Source organism: Bombus pascuorum, chromosome 12 (genome assembly GCF_905332965.1).
Source record: "Bombus pascuorum chromosome 12, iyBomPasc1.1, whole genome shotgun sequence".
NCBI lineage: Eukaryota > Metazoa > Arthropoda > Insecta > Hymenoptera > Apidae > Bombus > Bombus pascuorum.
Genome location: NC_083499.1, coordinates 6,624,293 through 6,644,051, shown reverse-complemented (window position 1 = coordinate 6,644,051; position 19,759 = coordinate 6,624,293). Strand labels below are relative to the sequence as shown.

General features: G+C 34.8%; 4 protein-coding genes across 9 annotated transcripts in view; 1 reads left to right on the top strand and 3 right to left on the bottom strand.

The window, feature by feature from the left end:
• The window catches only part of LOC132912773 (tubulin polyglutamylase TTLL5), a 36,611-nt gene extending 35,982 nt beyond the window's left edge, over nucleotides 1-629 (bottom strand). For all 3 annotated transcript variants that reach the window (XM_060970492.1, XM_060970491.1, XM_060970495.1), the window contains exon 1: nucleotides 472-629. The gene's annotated coding sequence lies outside the window, so the exon portion shown is untranslated. The remainder of the gene's footprint in view (nucleotides 1-471) is intronic.
• Nucleotides 630-826: 197 nt separating this feature from the next.
• Nucleotides 827-2,938, bottom strand: LOC132912805 (molybdopterin synthase catalytic subunit). Its single transcript, XM_060970568.1, has 8 exons — nucleotides 2,799-2,938; nucleotides 2,557-2,703; nucleotides 2,185-2,488; nucleotides 1,664-1,904; nucleotides 1,499-1,584; nucleotides 1,187-1,434; nucleotides 1,053-1,106; nucleotides 827-984 (listed from the first exon to the last, which is right to left on the bottom strand). Exons 2-8 carry the CDS (start codon nucleotides 2,695-2,697, stop codon nucleotides 913-915), a joined length of 1,146 nt encoding a protein of 381 aa, XP_060826551.1. The 5' UTR covers nucleotides 2,698-2,703; nucleotides 2,799-2,938; the 3' UTR covers nucleotides 827-912.
• On the bottom strand, nucleotides 2,782-3,075 carry LOC132912757 (molybdopterin synthase sulfur carrier subunit). The gene has a single exon (XM_060970449.1). It carries the CDS (start codon nucleotides 3,073-3,075, stop codon nucleotides 2,782-2,784), a length of 294 nt encoding a protein of 97 aa, XP_060826432.1.
• A 3,799-nt stretch (nucleotides 3,076-6,874) lies between these two features.
• On the top strand, nucleotides 6,875-18,721 carry LOC132912796 (RNA-binding protein Pasilla). Of its 4 annotated transcripts, XM_060970547.1 has the most exons (6): nucleotides 6,876-7,263; nucleotides 8,928-9,074; nucleotides 9,160-9,317; nucleotides 9,593-9,944; nucleotides 10,035-10,489; nucleotides 10,560-10,703. In XM_060970547.1, exons 1-6 carry the CDS (start codon nucleotides 7,146-7,148, stop codon nucleotides 10,566-10,568), a joined length of 1,239 nt encoding a protein of 412 aa, XP_060826530.1. In that variant the 5' UTR covers nucleotides 6,876-7,145; the 3' UTR covers nucleotides 10,569-10,703. The 4 variants fall into 4 exon arrangements, with proteins under 4 accessions (XP_060826527.1, XP_060826530.1, XP_060826528.1 ...); XM_060970544.1 differs by having other exon boundaries at nucleotides 6,875-7,263; nucleotides 10,035-18,721; XM_060970545.1 differs by lacking the exon at nucleotides 6,876-7,263 and adding an exon at nucleotides 8,110-8,250 and having other exon boundaries at nucleotides 10,035-18,721.
• The last annotated feature ends 1,038 nt before the right edge of the window (nucleotides 18,722-19,759 follow it).

Below are 19,759 nucleotides of genomic sequence, written 5' to 3'. Positions count from 1 at the left end.
CATGTGATAGGACAAAAATAGATCGGCGTAAAAATAAACGATACTTTCGGACAGGGAAAAGGAAAGAAGCGGGTATCGTTGTTTGAAATTTAAACATTACATGTCGTAATGTTTAATGTCGGCATTGCATATAGTAAGGTGAAGAATTATTCTGCAGCTCCAAAAATCCCCAAGATGGCCAAAAATCAAAAATTCATTGAAAACTAAGAACGCTCGCTATCCTATTTGCGATTTGTTCGATTTAATATCGTCGATCGACCTAACAATATGTAATGATACGAAACGAAGAAAGACTTATGTCAAAATAAACAGGATCGGACGAAAACAAAAAATATAAAACCGACCAATGGTCCATAAACTCAGCTGAGAGGAAAAAGGATGCTTGTCACCCTGGCAGACGACGTGCTGGCCGCGTGCTCGATAAACACTATAAGATACGTGTATTTAAAAATATTGTATGACAGTACTCACTAGCATTCGTAAGGACGGCTACTTTTCGATGAACTTCTGTATGAATAACACATTACTATCAACGATTCACTTCAAATTATATCGGGATAAAGAGAAAACTTCGACAAACCGCAGCCATACCGTATGGCAGCACGACGAAGACTGCCTCTATCAACCGAAACACGAACTAATGTAAGTACATGCTCGAACAGAAGTTTCCACCTGATCGAAAAGTGTAGCCCCACCTTTCGACCTGCCTGTACTTGAGGATTGGGCATAGAATTTTGATAAATAATGTAATGACGGAAATGTAATGATCTATAATATTGATTAATATTGGTCATTTGCTATATCATAACAATGAAATTACTACAAATTTTCTATGCTTATGAAATGTTATTTATTTTAAAAAATCTAACTATGTATAAATAAGTGGTCAGTCTTTAACAATTTTTTATGAGATCATTTCGTTCTTTTGGCATATTTGTCTTCTAATTCATGCAGTTTAGAATCAAGTTCTGCCATAGAATATGTCTGAAATGTTTTTTTATAATGAATAGTTTTTGGAAATTAAATTATATGACTTAAAAGATATCACTTACCCTTTTCCTGACTGGTTTAAATGTTCCTTTGAGATTGTTCATATCTTCTGCTTTCTGCAAACAATAATTAATGTTGGAGAATCAATAACACTGAACGTTAAATCGAATTTAATAATATTTCATTAAACTTTTACCCAAAGATCCTTATATTCAGGAGATATGCCTTCTAAGTATAATATTCGATCTTCGATATTTTTGAGTCTTTCATATACATCTTTGGGAACAGGCCGATTTATTCCAAGAATTTTTTCGGTGGTTGAGATTCTTTCATCCAATACGGACGAGTAATTGTTATTTGTTTGGGTCGGTCCCGACATCGTAGCTTTATGCAAAGCATGTTGATCGACTGTTTGAGGTCCCCATGCATTGAGTACTCTATGCACTATAAAAATTTATGTTTAGATATTTCATCATTTATGAGTACAAGGATTACTACCTTGATCTACCTTTAACGTGACTTTTAGAATCTTTTCTCCTAATAAGAATGGCATCTACTCTCGCACATGAATTATCATTCTCATCATTTTGATCCCTACAATATATCATTAAATTACAACTATTATGAATCGTTTAGTATTACGTGTTTTTTCGTGAATGTCTTATTGACTAACCTTTGACAACAAAATTCTTGTACATTAACAATGTTTACTTGTTGACGTTTTCTTTCAATGAAAGATGATATTCTGTGATTCAGTTCAGCTGGGGTAGCACGAATCTGAATAAGATTTGGATCAATTATTACATCATCCTCTTCTTTTTCTACTTCTTCGCCATCATATTCTATTACAGTTTCTACTGTGTCATTTACTACTGTAATATTTTCTGATTCTTCTACATCAATCATATCATGAACTACACAAAAAACATAGTCACAAAATGGGTTAATGGTTGTAAAATCATAAAACTATGATTAACAATTTGTTAATATTCACATATATTTACTATAAAATCTTTTTAAAATTTTTTATCATTCTACAATATATTACATGAATATAATATATATTAATTTTATATAACTGAATAGATACATTTAAAATTTCGGAAAATTATGTAATTGTACTCAATGATTTCTATATGTTACAATTCTCTGTCTTTCTATAAAATTAAGGTATCGTATAAAAATATTATTTACTATTTGACCAGGTACACTCCTTATTTTCTTTCCATTGAACTTCTTGAGTATCATATACCTCTTTCTTCCAAATTGGAACTGATGCTTTCAATGAATTAATAGCATATTCAATAGCTTTTAATGATTCTTCCCTATGAGGAGAAGAAATAGCAATTACTACGCTTGCTTTGGATACTGGTACCTCCCCTAGGCGATGATATATAGCAATATGATAGACATTCCATTGAGAACGAATTTTTGAACATATGCTTTTCATTTCTTTTAAAGCCATTGGTTCATATGCTTCATACTCCAATCTTAAAACCTTGAAGTCATAAGTATATGAGTACACATATCTTTATATTTGTAATTACAATTTCAATGGATAAATACCTTCTTATTATCAAAATTGTCACGAGTAGTACCGACAAAACTTGATACAGCTCCACAATTAGGAGCTGTTACTAAATCAATTATGTGTCCAACATTTAACTCTTCTTGTTGCAATTTGACGATATCTTTTGCAGTACCCATTCTAACCTAAAAATACCTCATTCATATTGTAAGACATTTCATTATTAATTCATAATGACGTATTAGCTGATTAAAATATTCATATTAGAAACAAAACAAACCTCCACTAAGTGGTGGAATAACAGCAACTTCGTCTTTTTCTGAAAGTACTAGTGTTGTATCTGAAGCAACAAATTCTTCGTTCACTGCTAAGATTGATGTATCACGAATGCTTTCTAATTTAAATTGGCTTATTATTTTATTTAATAAGTCAATGTATGCTAATTTTTTAGGTACGGTAATGTAACATTCCTTTTTCCCCGTTAACTCTCTTGCTTTGGCAAAAAAATAAACCTTCACCTGTATTTCAGCAACACTGTCATCCATTACGAAGTACATGCACACAATAGCAGCGCAAACTCACAAAATACTTCAACATTTTTATCGCAAGACATATAGTTGTCAAGATATCGAATCAAGTTATGTAATTAAATAATCATTCAAAGATAATAGGTCCGTTATCTGAAACTCAAAACAAGGTTATATTTTTCTTGGACTGCATCTTGGACTACGTTAATCAAACTAGTGTCCATGTGTGTTGTGAAAAACATAATAAAAAGTTTTAATAATAAAACTAATAAAAAGTCACGAATAGAAGTAAACAAACATCTTAGGTGATATTGTTAAATGTTTTAATACTTCTTATAATAAATTACACACTTGACTACGCTATAAGTATATAGTCTAAGCCATTTTAAGCGGTAGAATATAAAATAATTGAATTTGTAATTGTGATCAAAATAAAAACATATTTACGAATGTGAATTATCATTTTTGGTATAAAAAAAATGGTATGACTCCTAAGTACATTATGCTTATATGTGTATATATATATGTATATTACAGCTTCCAAAAAACTTGATAGAACGAAGGTATTCTATAGATCGACTTCAAGTACCTTGTATGATATTAAGGTCAACCGAGAAATGAGGTCAACGTAGCAAGGAATCGTACTGTTCCGCTTGCATAATATTCGATGCACAAAAACTAATACATATATCTGTTGGATTATTTCTACAACTCATATTTAGGGAATATGTTAATCAAGTATTACTTATTTTGTTGAATATTTTGTAAAAATTGTAATAATCTAAATATAATTGAGAGTTTCAGAATATGTGGAAATCTAATCTGGTAGTTATTAGAGATGAGAAACTTTATAGGATACAGAAGTAGCTATTTTATAAGTAATGTATTAACAGCAGTGACGATGTGTCAGTAAGCAATAACCTTGGATAAGCATTTAAATGTATGCATCGCGCGTGCAGCACAATGTGCGCGCACGCTTAAGTATAGATGGACAGCCTGCTAACCCAAAGTCTAAAAGAGTGCAGGGATCTAGCTCATTCACTCGAGTTGCTGTGGAACAAGGACAATACATTAAAGGAACTTATTCCTTTAACAGTTAAGTAACGCTCCTAAGACTTACTTAAGCGTTACAATCGAAAATCATATAACACGATAAACCGGTTATAGCAATAGTTATACATATGTTTATTTAGAGATGCTACCTCATCCGAACGCTGGATATGTGACGTAATAAGGGAAAAAATTCCATGCGTGTTACTTAACGTGATCAGTTCTAAAGGATCAAACTTTTCAATTGTGGGGTAGAAAAATTATTATCGAAATTCTTTAATCAGTTTTTAGTAATTAACGTAATGAATAATGCAACCAAAAGAAATACACAATTAGATTCGCGCTTGGTAATGTAATTATGCATATAACAATGTAACAATTGTAATGTGTATTTCACGTAGAAGTTTAGAATGATTTAGTAGCGAAACATACGGTGTGTCGTATGAGAGAGAAGTGCAATCGAGCGAGGTCGTACAGTGATTATATATTGAGTAACGTTACTAGTGCTACTAGTCCCATCGCTCGAAAAATTCATGACAACATATGTGTTACATGCACCTACATAATTGGATCGGAGGGACAGTTGTGAGAGTCATACACGCGAACACAACAACCAACGTGTTCACGCCTTCAGTTAAAGCAAATAGGAGAAGCCGAACAGGAGTATCACGAGAGACAGACAAATTTCATTTCATTTCATTTCTGATGATATAACAGATGATATAAAGATCCCGAAATGCAATCGTGTGCGCGCGTGTCCAAACGTAGTTTTGATTATCAGGTGAAGGTTTAAATAGTAGCAAGGTGCCACCTTGTGGCTTAAGAACAACATTTTCAAAGGAAGAATAATCCCGCGATTCACAAATTGTCGCTCTTGTCGTTTCAACGATGAGCTGATTCACAACTAGTAACAGCATTGCGACACGCGACTATGACTGAAAGCGTCTGTGTATAGCATTGTTCACTCACGGATTTATACGATTAGTTTGTAATGCGAAATAAATTCTTATCTACGTATTTACGTATCGTCTGATATCGCTGCAACTTTGAACTTTGCCTCTCTTGATAATGAATCGTTTTAGTTTAAAAGAAAAAAAAGGAATATGTATTTTTGGAAAGCAATTTTTTAAGGGGAATCGTTTTAGATGCGATTTACAGTGTGCCAGCAATGCCGTTTCAGTCACATGTGCGCGCAATCGGTATTAGAAAACAATACCCACGAGTTTCAACGATGACTGCATTGTTTCTGCCCATTGCAAAAAATCTATTGTGGTATAATGGACGTTATTTTGATCATGCATATTGATAATGTAATAACATTGTCAGTCTCTTCCGTTTTAATATATGTCGATAAAATATCGTGATTTTTTTTTTAAATTATTAATGTGGAATAATAACAAGAACAGTGATATTTTTTAATCGATTATTTTTGCAAATTATTTACTCAAATCTCTACTGCGAAATTTAAAATAACATGAATTATATTTTTGAACGCGTAATTCATTACAAACCCATAGGGCACACTATCTACGTTGTTTCTTAGATAAGACTCTGAAAAGTACTTCTTTCTTCAGACTTTAACTATATTAACGGATAAGAATATTATTAACGAACAGATGCACGTACATTACGTACACGTATACGTGATATATCCTATGATTTCACTTTCAAAGAAAAATGGCTGTTTCCCTTTCGACTGACTAGATGTAACGGATCCCATTATTTCCATATCTTAAAGTCAATGATTGTTTTGACAAACAGAAAGTTAGTTTTGAAGGTATGCGACGGCATACATCGACTTCAATTTATCATCAATATTCATAAATATTCTCAATAATTAATCGATATTTGAATAATAAACCGAATCATCGTGCAATACCGTAGTAGCATCTATATTCGTTGATAAAAATTGATCTAAACATCATGCATGATCGTGATAAGCGACTATGATCGTAGTTTTGAAATCATCGCTAGGAAATCAAATGCATCTTATTCACTTGCACATGAACTATGATGTCATACTGCAGTGCGCACCAACAAGATTAACGTCCTTGACAGGAAAAATATTTTTATGATATAGACGGTTTTCTCTTAATAGGAACAATATCTTTTAACATAGCGGATTAAATACATGAAATTCAAATTAGTACCGTTTACGACATCCTCGCATTACTTATAGATACATACGATAAATGCAACATGCCACGGTAAGTCGCAACTGTAACTGTATGATGGTTAGCAGTAAAATCAATCGATAGCGATTCGTTCAGCTAATTCTGATTCACGGTAGATCGGTCGTGATACGTATTAGAAACCATTAACTCGCTTGTGACGAAATGTTAAATCGGTCAGACGAGTTTATAAAGGTGGGAAAGAAATGCAATAAATTATGTAATATAATGTTACATTGTTATTATCAACAGAAGAAACGAAGTTAAATCAACGAGACTACGCTTTGAAATTAATAAGAAGTATAAAGTGAGAGACGAGCGTATAAATGCGTGTTTGTCGTAACGATGGAATTTTTGGTTAAAAGATGGAAGAGTATATGCATGAATGCATAAGGGCCCGAAATAAGACGCCCCTGGTGTACGTTGAACAGTACGTTCCTGCAGAACGGAGCCCGCGAGGGCTAGTTAGAAGAAGAGAGTCTAACTGGTGATCCGAAGTGGTACAAGAGCGAGGGAGACAGAGTGAGCGAGAGAGGAACGCGAGGGCCGAGGCACACACCATCGAGTATCAACCAGCTGGTTGGCAAGGCAGCCGCGAGCAGTCGCCAGTGAGACGCGGTACCCCGCGAGGGCTTTCGTCGTTTGTTCGTTCGTCTATACGTGTGTCTATATGTCCGTCATCTCCCTTCCGCTTAAACCTATCGTGGTCGTGCGTACGTTCATTCGTTCGTCCGGTCCGTGTGTGGTGCGTCTCCCTTCGCTTGCTTTGAACGACACTTGCCACCGGTCGCGACTATCGTCTCTGTGTCAAAGTACATCTCTCTCTTACTCTACCTCTCTCTCCTCGTTTCTCTTGGCGTGCCCGACCGAAAAGACAAGATGGCTGCCGACTCAGGAATGGAGACGTGTCCCTCCCCGGAGATTGCAGACTCCAGGAAGCGGCCGCTTGATTGTGACGCGGAAAATGGCGCGACGAAGAGGTCTCATTACGGATCAGGTATTTTAATTGCGCGTTGTCAATCATTTTTATCGACTGTCGCGGTCTAAGCTTCCCTACGCACCTTCACCAATCTTCCTATACATACGATAAAGTACACTCACAATGATTTTCTCTCTCCTTCTCTCTCTTTCTCTCGCTCTCTCTTTTTTTCACTGTTCTCTCTCTTGCCTGCGATGCTTTTTACTCTCTCGCACGCCTTTGACAATCTTGTCGCTGGTGCTGCTGTTGACATAGCGATCGCTCGCTACGACCGTTCCCTTTCGTTTCCCACTTCGAAGCCTGGCGAACGTGTACACGGAGGCGAGAACGCGAACACGGTGCACCGCACAGCGGTTCGCGCATCCTCTCGTGCCACGTCTCCTTCTCTTTTTCCGTCTCTCATCTCCCCTATTTTCCCTATTTCTTCGCTATTTCCTTGCCTCGTATCGTAAGCGCCAACTCACGCAACACCTGTAACGGTGTTTTTACGCGTTGACGGTCATTTTATTATCGTCAACGTCACCATTGTCATTGTCGTTTTCGTCTTCGCTGTCGCCTCTCCCCTCCACCCTTCCCCCTATCACCGTAATCGTCAACATTGCCCTTATTTTCCTGTTCGTCATCCTTATCGTTTTTGTCGTCGTCGACGTTGTCGTTGTGGCTGTCTCTGCTGTCATCGTGGCCGTCATCGTCGTCATTATTCCTGCGTGGGCGGTTGTGCCTGTGAACGTCGTTAATGGAGAATCGCTGCTGCGGTGGCTGTCGATCACGGTCCGTGACTCTGCAACTTCGTCCCTGTCGCGCCCGTTTCATCGGACGTGCAACCGCTAAGTTCGCGGCAAGATTCGCTGGAAGTGACCTACACCTTGTTCCATCCGTACGCATATTGTGTACCTTTTCTCTGGCGTATTCTCGTAGTGCAGTGCCGCCGTTGTCGCGAAAGCGGCGTACTAAGGAACGCGCCTGCTACCCGTTGAGTGGCAGTTACTAGGATGTGGCGTATCGGTGAGTTGTCAGGCACACCGTTCCGCTACCGAGGTTGCGGGTCAAGGTCGATGCGAACCGAGTGAGCGCACAGGGCTTCCATCTGTCAAACAGCTGTTTGCCTTCAACGCATCAAAACTTTGTGTCTTTCCGCATTGCACTTCCCTATCCTTCGTCCACCGATTACCCGACACTTTTTCGTGACTCGTGCTGCGTGCTCGTTGATATTGGTCTCCCTGCGCTCGCGTGCCCGTGAGTACGCATGATTTCGCGTTCCACCGATTTAGGAACCAATCAAAAGTCACAAGTTTGAACGCCAATCACAGAATAACATATTAGTTTGGTGAAAAACGTTCCAAAGTCGCACGAGAAGCTACCTTTATCTTTCAAGTTCAATATTGATATTTCACTTTCATTCAATTTATCTTTTAATGAATTAGAAATTACTGTGATTTCCGTAAAAAAATTTGAAGTGCTTTCAATGTGTATATGTTTTGTAAAGACTGTGTTAAATTTGTATTTTTCTCTAACTGTTTATGTTAGTGTAATAAATATCATTTCTTACTGAATTCAATGTTTTAAAAATTGTAACTTTTCACCTTTTGTACTCTGTTATGTACTAATTTATAATTTATGTGTCTTCATACCATCTGTCGTTCGATTAATGTAATAATTTCTTTTTTTTTTTAACTTTATAGGGGGAGATGGAACATATCACCTCAAAGTATTGGTCCCTGGCGTGGCTGCTGGAGCAATCATTGGAAAAGGAGGCGATACAATTGCCCAATTACAAAAAGATACAGGAGCCAGGGTCAAAATGTCTAAATCCCACGATTTCTACCCAGGTAGACTGAAAATATTCCCTTATGCTGTATTTGTTAGTACAAGGTGGTATGACAGTATTTGCATACAATTTTATGCGATGTACAGGAACAACAGAAAGAGTATGTTTAATTACGGGTAGTTTAGAAGCTATAATGGCAGTTATGGACTTTATTATGGATAAAATTCGTGAGAAACCAGATCTCACATTAAAGACAACCGTTGACTTTGAATCAGGGAAGACTACTGCAGAGAGGGACAAACAGGTAAAAAGCTTTGTTTACATACGTATATGCTTTTTATGTATGTTTAGCATACTAGAATATTTATACATGTATATTTGTCAGATATTAAACAAATATTGTGTCATTGAATTTGTTTTTGTTAATAGTGACCTACTATGCTTTTTTTTACTAACTAACTGCTTTTGTATTAATTAGAAATGCACAACCAAAAATGTTCTTGTCATATATCTATTGATTGCAATAAGGAAAGCTAACATTTTTTTTATTTACATGTAATGTTTAATGTAATATTTTAGGTAAAAATTTTGGTACCTAACAGCACTGCAGGCATGATAATAGGTAAAGCTGGAAATTACATTAAACAAATAAAAGAAGAATGTGGCTCGTACGTTCAAATAAGTCAGAAGGCAAAAGACGTGTCTTTGCAAGAAAGATGTATAACGGTAATTGGAGAGAAAGAGAATAACCGTAATGCATTAATGATGATATTAGCAAAAGTGGCAGATGATCCGCATAGTGGAACATGTCCAAATGTTAGTTATGCCGATGTTAGTGGTCCTGTAGCTAATTACAATCCCACAGGCAGTCCTTATGCTCAAGCACCTACAAGCACTCCCACGTATACTTCTACGGCTGGCATCAATACAGGTAACATTTCTAGTAACATAAAAAACGTGTAATATATTTTCAGGATTAAGGTGTGATAGTCACTAAATTGTGACTTACGTTTGTTCACAGTGAGTCTCTTGAATGGTGCTGGATTAAGCTTGAACTTGAATTTAGGAGCTGCAATTACAGCAGGTACAGCACCAGTGACAACGCAATTGTTGGAACATATAAAATTAAATTTACGAACGGCAGGTTTTTCGGAACCTGCTGCTAGCGAAATTTTGTCTGCTATCGCTACACTTGCTAAATATAATCTTCTCGGAATGGGAATCGGAATGCCTTCTAGTATGGGTTACCTTGGAAATCCTATGGATAGCACTACAACAGCAAATGGTTCGAATAACAATGGCGGCGTATTTGGGCCAATTGGAACAGTTCCTGCTCTTGGATCTACGTCTCCCACACCACGTAATACTCTTGACAGATACGAGCCTTTTGATCCATTCAGACAAAACAACACAGCTGCCAGTGCTATTCATCTAAACAACAATTCGTTTGGCCTTGGCACTAACCAGTTATCACTTGTAAGTAAGAGTCCTACACAGGTAGACGCCAACAACAAGGAGACCAAGAAAGTAGACATAGAAATTGCAGAGGTTATAGTGGGAGCTATTCTGGGACCCGGTGGTCGTGCCCTCATTGAGATTCAGCACCTAAGTGGCGCCAACATACAAATCTCTAAGAAGGGCATGTTCGCTCCTGGTACCAGGAACCGCATAGTGACTATCACGGGTTATCCTAATGCAATCGGCACTGCTCAATATTTAATTGAGCAGAGGATCAGTGAAGAGGAAGCAAAACGAGCACGTCAGAATGCCCTCGCCAATATGATCCATTGATTTCAAGTACAGCACTTTTGTTCATCCCCATTATTGAGCTCCGTTATTCATCTTTTCACATCTTGAGGTGATGCTGCGGTAGCTCTCTCTTCCCTTCTTGAAACACTCGTCCACTACCACCTACCACCCGTTGTCATCTATCGCTACATCACTATAGCGCTTGCATTCTCACATCACTGTTCATGCATCCATCATGATTCGTCAACATTTATCTATCTTTTAAGATTATTATGATATATAAATATTATATGTTAAATGATAACTACTACAATTGTTCTGTGATACACCACGTTACGGGACTTTATCACAAATAATACACGTACCACATCAGAGTTACATAATATATCTAGTTGTATGGTATAGGATATTGAAAGAAGACATGATGAAATTACGATTACATTAGAAACGAAATGGCACAATTTGGCCATAGTTGTTCTTGGAAGGTCAAGACAACAATGTTACATGGGTAATTGTTTCGTTTCATAAAAATAAATCTATTTTTTTTTCTTTTTTTTTTATAGGAGCATAATCTTAGTACTAATATGAAAGATATTTTTAGTTAGAAGGTCATACAGAACTCACAAATTGAATGACTTCGATCTGAGGAATTAGTATTTTAATGTGTATCGTGCAGATCAAATTATATTCATTTCCATAAAATGATGTTGCAAATTATTGTATTGAACTGTTCCTTGAGCTATGAAATGATTAGGCCGATTGAACGATTAACATGCTATATGAGCAAGTTTTCTTGAGTACAGAGTAATACCTTGGCAAAACCAAAGATCTTACATATGTAAAGCAGAAATAACTTGGCTGGAGGATAAATATACATACAAAGGGAAAGCTATTCTATGTATAAACATATATTTATATATTTACAATGCTGGCTGGTCCAGTTAAATGAATAACATAATACTTTATTGCCAAGTTTTATTCTGAATCCCAAAGTCTTTATTTCTCAAAATCTTCATCAAATTATATCTTATAGTATTTAGATTAATGTACCCAGAAGTATATAAACATCAAGTCTCATTCTTCCTTACTCATACCTTAGGAACAGAGGATTCATTATACTAGGATGCTAAGATAAGAATAACTCGATTCATCACTGAATCAAAAAGATCCTCTCATGTAATATTTTGGTATGATTAACACGTGTTGTACATTAAAACTTTTGTCTAATTATTTTTAGTTTCAAGGTATATCAGTTGAATACAATTTGAATTAATAAGATATATTTCATGACACCTTGCAAAGCAAAAGCTGTGACATAGAAATTTGTTTTTGTCATTCCTTTATATTATAGCAGCATGAATATAATTATTTTCGTCATGTAGAGATATTTATATTTATATACATCTGTTTTCAATAGTTTAATCGTGAAATATTTTTTGAGCAAAATATTCCATTCGCTAGTGCTTTCAATTCTTTTCTATGCAATGATTAATGTATTCTGATGAAAACGCAGCAAATTAAGATTTCTACATACATACATACATAAATACATACATACGTTCAGTTTTACGTAAGAAGTGTCTGTCATGGTCAGCAGTCATGTCATACATCCTTGGGTTCTGTATGATACTGCTTTATGAGGAATTCTATTTAAGACAACCAAATCTTTGACAGATTTTTAACAACTGCACTTTGACACTGAATCAAATCTTTAGATAGGGAATGGATTTTAGCTAGAAACTTCGTTTATGTTGATAATAATTATCAATATTATAAACAAAAGAGCAAACAGCTTATATTTCATTGCTAGATAAGAAAGAGGATACAGCATCTACTAATAACAGACGTTTCAAATCATTGTTTTTTGGGGGGGGGTAGGTATTAGGAAAGGGTGATATAAGGGATAGGCAGTAATCAATAATGGGTTTAGTTAAAGTATCTGAAAACGTTAGCTGTAGCGTCAAATGAAATATATAAGTGTACATGAGTACAATTCATAGCTGGAGACGCTGGCTCACCGCTCTTTAAAAATAACTTGTATATTCATAAATATCGCATAACATGAGTAATAATATATTACACACAGAGAGAAAAAGAGTAAATATATATATTATATATTATATTATATATATAATATATATATGTATATAACAGATGCATCTATATATACTTGAAAAGTTCGAATTAGATTATTAAATAAAAGAGAATTCATATTATCTAAAATATAAATGACATATATGTGTATATTTATATATATATATGTATACACATATATATTCTATATATATATACATATATAAATATAATATATAAAAGATATAATATAAGTAATGAAATGATATTATAAACATTGTTGACAAAATATTTGCGTCCGCGTACGTAAAACATAATTTTATGTTTATTCATAAATTGTATGTGAACTATTGATTAAACTTCACTGTGTTGCCCAAATACATTGAGAAAGAAGTCACAGATACGATAAAGATGCAAACTATTGTTAGATTGCTGTAGATAGATCTATTTGAAAAAAAAAAAAACTTTAATAGAACATGTTACGAACGTCACGTGTACCATTAACTTAATTTATAAATCACTTTATTTTAATATAGCCATTGCGCTATTAATATTAATGGCAGCATAATATTTCTCTATTGCATCCGTATATGCAGTACTTTTTCTTCGCTAATTATACGTATCATCACATTAGATCTATCATTGGCGGTTTCTTAATTTTATCCTATCGTCACTTTCTCTCTATCTCTATTTTATAATTCACACTTTTTCTGACTGCCGGTAGGCAGGTGTGTTCCAATTGATTTGGACAGGCCAAGATTTTCAAAGGAAAACAGATTTTATACCATTTTCATTTACACACATCGATTCGTACTTTTGTCATTTCTGACTCTCATATGATTATTCGTACTAATGTATCTAAATCTAGTATTGCAGTCAACTTATATAAATAGATGAAGAAAACAAATTTTTCATTCGATTTTCGTCACAAGAATGTTGATATATTTTGTGCTTGTTACAAGTAACATCGATATTATTACAGTGAAGTGAAATAGACTTTTGTCACGTAGAATATTTCTTCTGTAACATTTTTTTTTCCTTTTTTTTATGTGTAGTATATATAAGCAACAAAACACGATGAATGATTGTTTTCTGGTCATCACGTTTAAAAAAACGAAAACATGCTTGATCATTTGAATATACCATTACTAAAATTACAATGTTTCTAATATTATCGGTTACATCGGAGAATAATCCTTATAAAGGTTCCTTATGTCATTTCCTGTAATTGAAATCAAACAGCAATTATCATTTTTCTATTCGAACAGAGTCTGTACGTATGTCAAACTTGTAATATGCACATTAACGAAAAGAAACGGAAGGAAAAATAGGAAGAATAAGAACGTGTAAGTAAATCTCTTTCAAGTAAATCTCTATGACAAACAACTTGTAGGTAGCACGGGATAACTAGATTAGGTTACGGTTTTTCTCAGTAAACACATTCCTTAGTAGAACAGATTATGTATAAGGATAGCTGTGATGAGGTTGAAATGAGTGAAAGAGAGAAAAGAAGGGAAAATAATTGGGTGAGAGGGAGATAGGTGTTTATCAGCTATCAAGTACGTGAAAATTGCCACGATACGTTGCTGTATGTAGTGTGTAAAATCATAGAATTTATTTGTGCAGGGAAAAATAACTCGATGGCGAATAACGATTCATCAGCAAGGAGAAACGAGAAGACGGATCAGTTTTATTCTACATAATAAAAAGATGATGTCGATGTTAAATGTTCAATTCTATGAGGATCGCATGTCGCAATATCCATTTTCCAATGTTATCGCTTGGAACGTTTGATAAGAAAGAAAAAAAGAACTAACTCACTCTCCTTGCACCATCGGTAAGAAACGAAGCGATAAACATATTACAAGTTATAGTGATCAGCCAGTTTACTATTAGTATTTCCTTTAGCGGTTTATATACATCTCTCTGTACAATATTAGTATTTTATAAATATCGTAAATGTTACGGGGCTACGGTTCGCATGTGTTCATCGGTTTAGAGGACGTATAACGTAATAAGGAAAGAAATTAAAATCGTTCGATACATTGAATCGTAACTATTAACGGTCGATGCAGAAAATTCCATAGAAATAAACGTCCAACGGAGAAGAACGATCGTTCGTATACGTTTCTTCTGGATTGTTTCACATTTACAGATAGGATTCACCTTTATACGGTTGCATATTATTGTGTTAAATTTTATTGTTCGCGTGTTGGACGATTGTTGCTTGATATAACGATATACGAAAATACCTCCATGCAATGTGGCAAAAAAAAAAAAAAAAAAAGAACAGTATTGGTTGGCCAGTCTATGTTACCTACGAGTTGTTTAACGAGAGGACATCGTTAGAGTAATTAAGCCGGCAGTCGCCACACATTTAGGAGAATCTTATTTCATATGACGCTTTGTTTTGTACAGTTTGAGATATATTTCATCCGATCATTCTTTAGGTAATGGAAAAAAAAAAATTAATGATAATAAACATGGTAAACCACGGCGCCAGAGAATGGTTGTTGAGCGCCGTGGATAGTTGTACACGATTACTAAGTATAGATGTGTAGGTAGTGTCTTAAATCTCTTGTAAAAGTCGTCATTACAGGTTCAACGTTTTAATCAATAATCGATCGATAAAAGGACAAAAAAAAAAATATTTACAGAAATGGGTAAAAAATGTATAATTATACTCTCGCACGTGGAGACGTAGTGTAGTAATCAGGGAAATTGTAGGAATTGCATTGACTCGCCTCAATTCTAATATGAACTATTGTTACAGTAACTATAATTGAATTTGACACACGTCGCCACGATGGTGTGGCTTGCGTGTCACGTTACTTGGCTGTGTGTGCTAGGCTACATCGTAATTCATGTTCCATCATCCATCACTCCACTCGCACAGACTCCATTTACCTGTATAGAACGGAAATAAATAGCGGAGGGGGGGGGGGCAAATTAAAAAAGGGGGGATTAAAGGAAGAGAGTAACGTAATGATTTATCATTAACTACATATGTAAATTAATATTCCGATACGAATGAAAGGGAAAGAAGTAAGGAACGAAAGATCGAACGAAGGATCGGTACATATTTGATAGCAGAGAAAACAAAAATGAAAAAAATTCTTTCGCACGACATTTACACACTCCACCCAATCACTTTAGTGCCATATTGATATCCCATCAGCCACACTTGTTGACGTTTTGACGGTAGAACGTGTTGTTAAAGATGTGTATATTCTGCGATTATGCAGGCTGTTTTGAATAAAGTCGGAATACGTTTATTTCTCATTACGCATATATTAAATCGTTACAAAGTATTATGAAACACACCTGTATATGCTTATTTAGTTTCTGCAGTGTACAAAGAATCGTTTTACAGCTGTCGAGGGATTTTAATGTTGATTATCACGATGACGAGATAGAGCTTATATATATATATATCTATATATATATCTATACAATATATATGCGTATATATTGTGTCGATCTATACGTATTGATTGAAAACTCTAAGTTCGAACTTCTTATTTTATAAAATAATATATGCATATTCTACGAGGAATTAGAAATTTTGTAAAAAATGCAACAGTTTCTTGAACAGGAGCAATGCGTTTCGTTTGGAAATTGTTCTTGTTGTCTGTCAAATCAGAGAGAAAGCTGACTTTCTTTTCTCCTATTGTCGGTCTGCACTTGATGTTAGATTCGATACGTTCGATACGCGTTGAAACGAGTAGAACAAAAGTGAAGAATTATCGGACGAAAAAAATCCTTTGTACAAGATATTTTCGTAGCACAAATCGCTTTTCTTTCCAGTCTTTCGAGCCATTGTTTGTAAAGAAACGTTGCATTTGCACTCTTTAAGAATGTTATATTCTCGGAACGTTCTTTTACTGCCACTTTTCGCAATCGTTCGCTATAATCAAAGGTTTAAACGATAGAACAAATTAACAATAGTCAAGGGAAATATAAAGAATTGATGTAAAATGTAACGTTACATTAAGAAGTATTAATACAGTAAGAGATACGATAATAGATGTCGAAGAAATGGTAAAAAATGAAACGGTGAGGATGAAGAAATAATAATAATAATAATAATCGATTGCATTGCATTGATCGACAATATAGCAAAATTAATAATTTATAGGTAGAGAGAACAAAGATTAACGAGCTTTATCAACAATTGATGACATAAACGAATTGTCATAACTTGTTCTTCGTCAGATGTTTCCATTTCAAACGCTGTTGTACGTGAAATTTTTAACTGCTGTGTGTTGCACAACATTTGAACAACATTCGCAACATCGATTGTTCCACTGGATATTTTTGCTTTCTCTTCCTTTTTTCATTTTCGTTGAAGCTTCGCTTTTTGTTTTTTCTTTCTCTTTCTTCTTTTTTTTTTTCTTTTTCTTGTTTCAATTCGCCGAACTTAAAATTTCACGATACACCTGCATTGCAATGCCCTTAAACGAGCAGAATAAGGAAAGAGTATACAACACAAAAAAAGAAAACAATACAAAGCGGATAAAAAGAAAATAACAAAGTGGCTGTAAATATTTTATATAAAAGAAAAAGATATATATAGAGAAAGAGAGAGATCTATATATTATAGGGATACGCGTGGAATTAAACGAAAAGAGGCTTTTATTTTTGTCTAAAAAATAAAAGATGGACGATAATCGAATATAGCGAGACGAGAATTATAATTGGACAAGTTCAAAGAAAAGATAAAATATCCTGACATTAGTCGATTCTAGTGCATAGTATTTACCGATAAAGTATTAAATATCGCGCCCATCGACACGTAATACAAATTTCGATCGTTCAGCCCGCACTGTGTCTTCTTCTGCGTAAATCGAGCAGATGCTAAATTCGCAGATCTCCGATATCGTCGTACAATTGAAAAATACGCCACTTACGAAGCGAAGCGAAAAAGGGAAAAAAAGAAAAAGAAAGGAACAAAAGAAAAGTGAAGCTTTCTCTCCGCGTACATAGAAAAAGAAAAGAACAGAATGAGACGAGCCTCGTTAGTGTATTCAAAATAGCAATGCATACCGATAACTAAATCTCTAAAAAAAAATAAAAAAAAAAATAAAAAATAAAAAAAAGGAAGAAGAAGAAGAATCTTCTCATCGCGGATGGCCGAATGTCTGAAGAAAAAGAAAAAAAAATATGATTCAGAATATCTAGACGCAGAGCGAATAGAACCGAGGAAGAATTTATTCGAGAGATAAACTATTTAAAGAAAGAGTAGAGGAAAACAGATATAAATAACTAAATAAAGGACAAAGAGAAAAAGAGCGAACAGTGGGGAACTTAATAAGAGAGCATATTTAAACGACTAGAAGATTCGTTAACGCGTAATTAAGAGGGTTGTACAAAAGTGTATGTAATGTTATTTTATTGGAGGTGAGACTTAGAGTTAGACTGTTAATACACGGTATATTATTTTCGGTAAGCATATGTAAAGAAAAAGATTAAAAAAAAAAAAAATAATGAAGAATAATAACGAAGAACTTGGATGAGAATCGTTATTGTTGAGGTAGAAGTAGCACATAGCAGCTCGGGGATTATAATGATGATGAGGATGAAGAAAAAAAAACTATTAAGTACCTTGTTGAATATAAGTAGATTAATAATCGCTAAGTCGCGAAGAAAAAAAAAAATAGTGCACCGCGATGGTGCATGTGTGCACATTCATGTTCATTAACGACTTGTTGTCATTATACACACATTTACATACATACATACATACACACAGAGAGACACACATACCCATATACATATATGCATACACGTACAGAGGAACATTGTACACTTGTATAACGCGAAATGTTGCATGCCTATACACGCAAAAGAAAGATTTAAACAAAACGAAAAAAAAAATATGAAAAATATATAATAGAGGGTTTCACGCGAAACGCAGTGCCGCGCGTTGTGCTTTACCTTTCTAAGGATCGTATCCGAATTACGATGCCGGTTACATTAGATGAAATAAATAGCATTATCTTCCACGAATATTTCGAATTTCAAGAGCAGCTGGCTGCGAAAGAGGTACCATAGTAGAGATTCGTTCGTCACTGATGGAACACGATCACAAGTATTGTACCTTACATTCCTTTGGCTATAAAGTAATAGTAAGAACACGACGACCGTGTGCCTCGTGCGTTTCATATATCGCGATCACCGAGAAATAAACGAGATAGATTGGGGGAGTGGGAGGGGGAAAGTAAAAGAAGAAAATACGGCTAAATTGGCATTCGATCGATCGATGATAATCAAAAGGAAGAAAAGAAAGATCCATTTCGATTCGATACGTCGCGCGCTTTGACCGACTGATTTAATTGACGCACGTATTACACGGTCGATCATACGTTTTGTTTCGTTTTTTTTTTTCTTGTTTGTTCATTTCGTCAGGATATATATTAAAAAGGAGGAAACGGTGCATAAAAAGAGCAGCGAACGAAATTGTATTTTTTAATATATATCTGTATGTATATATGTATATGTATATATTACGAGAACTCGCCTCTTAGAAAAAGGGTATTGCGATTCAGCTTCAGAAGTTCGCGAGAAACTATAGTTAAATCTAACTATCGCAAGAAAAAGAGAGAATCTCTATTATTATTATTATTATTATTATGGAAGAGTATAGCGTGTTCTCTTGAGATGAAAGATTACATATATATACACCTGTGTATATGTGTATATATATATATATATATACATATATATACATACCGATTGGCGAGTAAAACTCTCTGAACGGATAAGAAAAAAAAAAAAAAAAAAAGAAGAAGAAGAAGATAAGAGAAACTATAATAGGGCTGTTAATTATTGAGAATCATCTAAGCGATATATTAGAAAAGGGATATGCACGTGTTTGGATACGTGTGTCGATGCGCATCGATTGTCCGTGAAATGGATCGTATA

Bases quoted from the DNA above. Each gene is read 5' to 3' on its own strand.
- LOC132912805 (XM_060970568.1), bottom strand. From the start codon at position 2,697: ATGGGTACTGCAAAAGATATCGTCAAATTGCAACAAGAAGAGTTAAAT. The intron at 2,489-2,556 runs GTATTTATCCAT...TATGACTTCAAG, and splicing joins ACAATTTTGATAATAAGAAG to GTTTTAAGATTGGAGTATGA. The intron at 1,905-2,184 runs GTAAATAATATT...TTTTTTGTGTAG, and splicing joins GGAGTGTACCTGGTCAAATA to TTCATGATATGATTGATGTA.
- LOC132912757 (XM_060970449.1), bottom strand. From the start codon at position 3,075: ATGTACTTCGTAATGGATGACAGTGTTGCTGAAATACAGGTGAAGGTT.
- LOC132912796 (XM_060970544.1), top strand. From the start codon at position 7,146: ATGGCTGCCGACTCAGGAATGGAGACGTGTCCCTCCCCGGAGATTGCA. The intron at 7,264-8,927 runs GTATTTTAATTG...TTAACTTTATAG, and splicing joins GAGGTCTCATTACGGATCAG to GGGGAGATGGAACATATCAC. The intron at 9,318-9,592 runs GTAAAAAGCTTT...GTAATATTTTAG, and splicing joins CTGCAGAGAGGGACAAACAG to GTAAAAATTTTGGTACCTAA.